This window comes from Diplotaxodon limnothrissa, linkage group LG3, assembly GCF_057381915.1.
Source record: "Diplotaxodon limnothrissa isolate DT_005_m linkage group LG3, D_limnothrissa_male_GT1.1, whole genome shotgun sequence".
Taxonomy (NCBI): domain Eukaryota; kingdom Metazoa; phylum Chordata; class Actinopteri; order Cichliformes; family Cichlidae; genus Diplotaxodon; species Diplotaxodon limnothrissa.
In genome coordinates, this window is record NC_140598.1 from 35,277,497 (window position 1) to 35,284,797 (window position 7,301).

Here is a 7,301-nt window from a genome sequence, read left to right on the forward strand (position 1 = left end):
ACAAACCAACCAGGAGGGAAATATACTGGATCACCTGGAGTCACTCTGTCTGTCACAGGTCAGATTTTTATATTTAAATGTATAACATGTTTTCAAAATAAAATGTTTTGGTGGAACTTTGAGACACTACAAGCTATGAATGTTGTGTATATTTTATATTTTGCTGTGTATAATTTTTACACATCTCTATTTAATATTAGTTCTCCAGGCACAAGTGATAAAAACTTGGCCAACCTTGTATCCTACTTGGAAAAAGGTGACGTGTCAGAGCAGCTGTCATCTACCTGATCCTCTTTCCTATGTCTGGTACCAGAATGAAGTGAATATTGACAGAAAGGAGTCTTCTTTTGAAAATTACTTTGATCAGACAGACAGCATTTCCTGTGCTGTAAAAGGATACGAGAAGCTTCCCTCTCATCCAGTGTGTGAGTTTACTTCAGTCTTACACTGACAAAACATCATTAATTTCTGTTTCTAATAAAAAAGATGTTGCTGCATCTTCATGTTTATTTTAGATCTCAGTAAAGCCAATAAATCAACAATAAGTCCCAACAGTCTCCTGCTCTGTGGTGCTGCAGTCAAATCTTCCTCTAACAAATCTGTTTCATATATTTTAGGTGTTGGTGATCAAACCTGTAACAGAGTGACTTACACCAGCAGAAGCATCTGTGCCCTCAAAGGTTCATCAGTGGACATTTCTTGCATCTACAGTCATACACATCCTGCTGTGTCCAAATTCTGGTTCAGTCCTGAACGTAGTCATCAGTGGCAGCATCGCTCACACCCCGAGGACCTCAGAACAGACTCCCACTATGCAGGTCGTGTTGAGGTCATTGAAACAGAGAGAGGAAGCTCCACTCTGAGAATCAGAGACCTGACAGAGAGGGATTCAGCCGAGTATCACTTTAAATTCAAAACACAAAGCTTTGAATGGAAGAGTAGTTTACCTGGAACAACTCTGAGTGTCACAGGTACTGAAGAAAACACACTGTTAGCAGGTTTTTGTTTTTGTGATCTCAGATATCAAAGGTAGACTTACATATCCACACATAAAGCCTCTCTCTACATGATGTCACTGCCGTGCTGTCATATTCAGCTCTGCAGGTGAAGGTGAGCAGAATAATATCAGTCCAGCAGACTCAGACTGAGGCAGAGCTGAAGTGTCAAAGCAGCTGCAGTCCAGCTGGTCGTCTTTCTTACGTCTGGTTCAAGAACGGACAGAAAAACACGACACAGCAAACTTCTGCTTATACAGACTACTTTAATCCTGGAGACAACATCTCCTGTGCTTTCTCTGGATACGAGGATTACCGCTCTCCATCAGTGTGTGAGTTTTATTCACTGTGTCACCAACAACATATCACAGCTCCAAGCCAGCTACAGTTTATCATGCTGTAATGTTACATGAGTTTAAACGCCAACTTTAATAAAGAAATCTTTTATCTCCAGATCCTTTAAAGCTTCCCTCTGTGTCAGTGAGTCCCTCTGGTGAGATAGTGGAGGGCAGTTCAGTGACTCTGACCTGTAGCAGTGATGCTAACCCAGCAGCTAACTACACCTGGTACAAGGAGGATGATAACTCAGCAAAAGCATCTGGACAGAACTTCATCATCACTGACTTCAGACCTGAACACAGTGGGAGTTATTACTGTGAAGCCCAGAACACAAGAGGACGTCGCAGCTCCACCTCCCATCATCTCACTGTTGTGACAGGTAAGTTACTGATGCACCTGATGTTGAAACTGATAATATTATTGTTTGGTTTTCACCTCACAATAAAAACTACTGTGAGGGGACTGTTGTAATTTTTCACAAATAAAATTAAACTGAAAAAAAAAAAAAAAAACATCCTGGAATCCTCGATTATCCAGTTTTGGTTTTAGTTCACAGCATTAAGTCCTGATATTCTAACATTTTTAGAGAAAATTGTATTATTTAATGATCAATCACTGATTAACCCATCAAGTTCAATGTTTTTGTTTCACTTACTTCCAGGCTCATGGGAACTTCCTGTAATCCTCTCAGTCTCTGTTACTGCTCTGGTCATCATACTCCTCTTTCTCCTGCTCTGGATTAGGTGGGATGTTTTAATAACTGATTTGGATTTTAAAGGTGTTTTTTGTTCAAGTCAATCTTAAGACAATAGTCAGAAATACATTTTCTATCAGAAATATTCAACTTTGATATGTTAGTCTCATAACCTAGTTTTTCTCAGGTTTGTGTGATTTCATGGCATCTTTAACAAAAACATGTGATGTAATCCTTCAGCGTTGTCGGGGTTTTGCAAAATGTAATCACAATTGTTGCAACCTTTTGGGAATGAACAAAACATTGAAATGACTTCATCTGACAGATATTAATTCTGTAAATGTACAGGTTCACACTGAGAGCACAGAAAAGACCAAAAACTAAGAGATCATTTTATTAGTCAACTCCAGAAACTTAAAGTCCTCTGAGACTTTGTTGACAATGTCATTGACAAGTTTAAAAGTTATGGTACATGGTGTGAAGCTGATCAGTTAGTACAGATTATAAGAACATCGCTAAACAAGCAAGCAAGCAATAAGTGCTGGAAAAACATACAGCAAAGGGTTTGTGTAGCATTAAAACTTATGACTAACCATCTCAGTCCATGGATTTCACTCGTTTTGAAAATTGCAGAATAATTGTGAGCCAAAACCTTTTATACTGGCAACAATTTTAAAAGAGAGCTGCATAGAGATATGGCCTTATATCTAATTTTGACTTCCTTTGAATGTTTATCCAGACTTTTCTGCACTTTTCTGATATATTTACATTACAACTTATGCTCATAACATCACTTTCCTGCAGGTTAGGTTGGCTGAAGACTGCTTCTGTTAGCTGTGATAATTTATCTTGTTCATAGTTTGGGAATTTATTCCACTGGACATTTGTATCATTAAAACATGAATCCATCCTGTTTGCTGAAATGTGTATATTATTGTCTTATCAGAAGATCATTGAAACACCAATCAGAGGCTGCAGAGAGGCCAGACAACGGAGCACAGGTGAGTGATGAGACTTCAGATATTCCAGTGAAAACATCCTAAAACATAATGTTCAGACTTCAGAGTCACCAATTAGCTCAACCCATCACACAGACTGATTACATCCATTGTATCAATGTTCACCCATATTATTCATCTCGTCCTTCCACATTCATGCTTTTCTGCATTAACTTGTTAGCAAAATCAAGACACCTTGAGGTAGTAACAGATATTTAACTGTAAGAGGGGAGGAAGGAAGAAAGTGTTATGATATTAACGGTTTTAGTTTATTAGTTCCGTATGCAAAAAGTCAAAAAGCCCTAAAAAATGTTCATCCATGTGTTTGACAGACGGATGAAATTCAATATGCTGCTGTACAATTTAGTACAAACCGGCCAGACTTTGCTAACTCCAACTCCAGCTCAGCTCAGCGTGACAGATACCAGGAAGAGAGTGTTACATACTCCACCATGAATGTCAGAAGTGCTAGAAGGTGAGCAGCTCTTCACACAGGATAACTGCACCTCAAGTTTATTGTTTTAATACTTTGCATACAATAGTAGTATCATTTTATTGTTTACTTCAAAGATCAAAACACCAAGCTGCTGTGGAGGATGCCGCTGCACTGTACAGCACCGTTAACAAACATCCCAGAGTGTGAACACAGCCTGGAGCTGCTGTGTGTTTCATCAGGCTCCTCTGTTTCTGGGGGTAATAAGTGACTTGCCATGAATATAAATCATCAACACAAACCTCCAAAAGGACCATAAAGTACAACCAGCATCTCTTAAATCTAATGTGAACAAACTTCTCATTTTATGTTTGTGTATTTTTATTTCTTCGTCATCACAGCTCATAACCGAGTACTTTGCTGTATGTATGATCAATTTTGAAATGTCTCTTTCTGTTGCTTTATCTCACCAGTAGTTAGTAGGAACAAAGATGTTATTTCCCACACTAACTGTATCACAGTTTAGGTTAACTGTTGTTTAAATATCTTGTTTAAAGTTCAAAGAGACAGATTAGTGATCTCTGGTGCCACCTTCTGACAAAAAAAAGTAAAGTTGTGGCTGTCTCAGTTTTTCCAGATAATAAAGAAATGGTAATTTATTTAATTGGTACTTTATTGCCCAACCTGTCCTCTATTTATAAAATTTCTGTTTACAGTAATGTTGGCAAAAAATAGCTTTTTTTATGAACCCATTGTAAAGGCTTTATTTTTTATGGTCAGGAATTTTTTCTATTATTTAATATTTTATATATTATTTAATAACTACTTAGTTGTAGTATGAATAGTAATGAAGTGGTATTTATCAATAGGGAAAAAAAGAGGGCATGTCATGATGTGCATGAATAGTTGTTGCAGTTCATGTGGAAGCCAGAGGGGAGAGGTGTTATGCGAATAATAAAAGTTATGGCAGAAACCTGAGAACACGAGGTCACGTCTGCTCCATAAAGCCATATTGTAACATCAGTAAAGAGTGACTTGCACTTTTGGCCCATGTGTAATAAACCAAATGCTGGGGTTGTTGATTTTGCACTTTAGGGAAACACTCAAGCAAATGACCAACGACTCTCAGAATTGCTGCTTCCAACAGGTTTTACTGTCAGCAAGGACTGAACCATGCAAATTCGTTGCCTCCTGAGTTACACAATCAGAGTTGGAATATCCCAGTGCATGTGTATTCACAATGGACACTACATGGTCTTGTTTTTATTAGCCCTAAATGCAGCAGTGACCTGCTTTCAATAAGTTACAGGGTCGGTTTCCTTTTCATCAAGTCTTCTTACAAGTACGTCAGAATTATCTCCTCTCATGCAGACATACGTTGAGCAATGGTTTAACACAATTTTCCACAAACCATAAAGGGAAGCTGGATTTAAACTGAACATAGTCGTGTTGGATGCAAGTTAAGGAAATACAAGTATTAAGTGTGACTGTGGAGGACATCTCCATCAATGTTCACAATTACCAAAGTGAATGACTACAGACATTTCTCTCAGTCACCTGATTGTTTGGTGCAGAGATGTCAAACCAACCAAAAGTAAGCACAAAGCCCTTCACACCAGCTTCTTTTTCTCTCCTCTTTGGATAGCTTCCCCAGAAGCATAGGCTCCTTGATGGAAATATTTTTGGCATTAGCAGCTGCTCTTTCAGAGGATGGAGGATGTGGTGGAGCTGTAGCTGTAGCATGAAGAAACCATGACACAATTTGTTGGTCTACCTGCAGAACAAGATCTACAGTCTCACCCAGAGTCTTGGGCGCCTCACGTAGTGCCATTTCATCTTGGATGTAATCGGCCAACCTCTCCATAAAAAATGACCGGGGCGCCGTATCTCCCCAGGTCAATTTTGTAGCAGGATCACAGAACTCTGAGATAAAGTGGCACATGGACTGATTACCCTGAATTACAACTATAATGAAGTAACTTTGACTCCACCTATACTTCCTGAAAAGGGGGATCAAAGCTTTTCTTTAACTCCTCCACAAACAAGGCTTAATTATTGCAGGCATGAAACCTGCCATCGTAAAGGGCTGTTGTCCACTCCTGGGCACGGCCAGACAAAATTAAGTCAACCCTGCTGGTAAACAGAAGCTGTTACTGAAAGCAACCACACAGACACTAGTGTACTTTTTACTTGCTAGGGGAGCGTTGGAGAGCAGTGTTGTCACTCGCCTGTCCAAGCAACTCGAACTCCTCTGCGTCCACCTCACTCTTTTATTGACAACAGAGGTTACACATAATTCAGTTAACCATGTGACAGTTTTATACGCCTGTCTGTGTGTTTGTGTTTCCAGCTATACATACATAGACATACGACCTTTCAATGAACTTAAACTGTGTGTATGAGGTATGCAGAAAAGCAGAAGTAAGCGTCAGGAATTTGCAATGGGTCATGTCTCAAATGCACATTTAAAGGTATGAAGTCTTGCACTTGAACAGTCTGGTTTCTAAATCTATAATGGAAATTATAACGTCAAGGCTGCTTCTAACCTAAGAAAGTTCAATTGCAGAAATCAGTAAATGCATTTTTATTTTTTATAAGTCATATATATAAAGCATTCATATTAAATATTGTACTCTGAATTACAACTATAATTTATCTGCAGACAATACTGCTTGCCATAGCCATTACTGGGCTCTCCCGGGCGCCAGTGTGTATAGCGGAAATGGCTCCCATCATTCCACAACCAAACATTTTCCTAGAAGACAGGAGTTGATAGCATTATTTCAGGCAGGCCAAAAGATTCTGCCTAACCAAAGTCTTGTGAAACAGGAAAAAAAATGTAACGATTGAATAAAAGTACCCCAGATGCATCAGTTCCTCCAATCCAAGTAGTTTTGAAGCCATGAGGCTTCTGAATCAGAAGGTACTCGCTGCTGCTGTGCACAGATGCAAGGTGGCCCCCCATGGACAAGCTGTTTCTCTTCACTTGCAAGAGACAGAGAGAGCAAATGTGTTTTAAGATATTTTTCTCAAGTACTGAAGGCAATACAATTAGAAGGAACTTACATCACCGTGAGCCCAACTCATGGCTCTTGGAATATAGACAAAGCAGCGACGATAGAACCAAGTCCAACCACGAGGATAACTAGAGGACATGTTGACCTGGTAACTACTTCCTGGGGAAAATAGTTTTATACGTGACTCCAGCTGATATTTATTCTACATTATTTTAGATAATGACAAATACAATGAAAGAAGAAAACAGGGCACTTTTACTCCTTCACAGTTATAAAGTGTAATTATATGTATGCAAGTGTAATTTTTTTCATAATTATTAATCATATAATTCTAGTTATTACAGTAATACCTAATCTGTTTATACCCCTATTTTGAATAAAGTTTAGAAAGTCCTTTTACAAACATTCAAAATCAAAATCATATTAACTTATGGTCGATAGAAAGTTTCCAAAGAGTCCAGCGACAGAACACCTTATAAAACTTTCTTGTAAAAGTTACGGTGTTAAAGAGAAACTCTGTTGAAGGAGAATAAAACGCATACAAAAATGTATTGCCACCCCTTGATGTCATCATTGTGACTGAAAATATTGTTGCTTTTATATATAAATTGGCAAATGAAAGTTCATCATGTTCAACTAATTCCCTGCTCTACATGGTGTTCTTCACCTTTTGGAGCCATCATCTAAACATAACCTTGACTTCCTCTGCTGCAATCTTTCACTGCAGTCTTTCAGGGTTCAAAACTTCCCTGGATGTCAGCCACGGCATGTACCTGGGCAGGAAGCTGAGGTTGTAGTGTAATTTGTACAGCATCACCTGTGATA

General features: G+C 38.7%; 2 protein-coding genes across 2 annotated transcripts in view; one reads left to right on the forward strand and one right to left on the reverse strand.

Annotated features, from left to right (window-relative positions):
* The window catches only part of LOC146635539 (sialoadhesin-like), a 35,171-nt gene extending 31,502 nt beyond the window's left edge, over positions 1–3,669 (forward strand). The window contains exons 9-12 of the mRNA XM_085350169.1: positions 1,450–1,756; positions 2,975–3,029; positions 3,359–3,501; positions 3,597–3,669. Coding sequence (XP_085206295.1) covers positions 1,450–1,756; positions 2,975–3,029; positions 3,359–3,501; positions 3,597–3,669 — 578 coding nt within the window. The remainder of the gene's footprint in view (positions 1–1,449; positions 1,757–2,974; positions 3,030–3,358; positions 3,502–3,596) is intronic.
* Positions 3,670–6,079: 2,410 nt separating this feature from the next.
* LOC146635541 (ladderlectin-like) lies at positions 6,080–6,615 on the reverse strand. Its single transcript, XM_085350170.1, has 3 exons — positions 6,531–6,615; positions 6,320–6,444; positions 6,080–6,214 (listed from the first exon to the last, which is right to left on the reverse strand). The coding sequence occupies exons 1-3, from the start codon at positions 6,613–6,615 to the stop codon at positions 6,080–6,082; spliced, it is 345 nt and encodes a 114-aa protein (XP_085206296.1).
* Between the last annotated feature and the right edge of the window lie 686 nt (positions 6,616–7,301).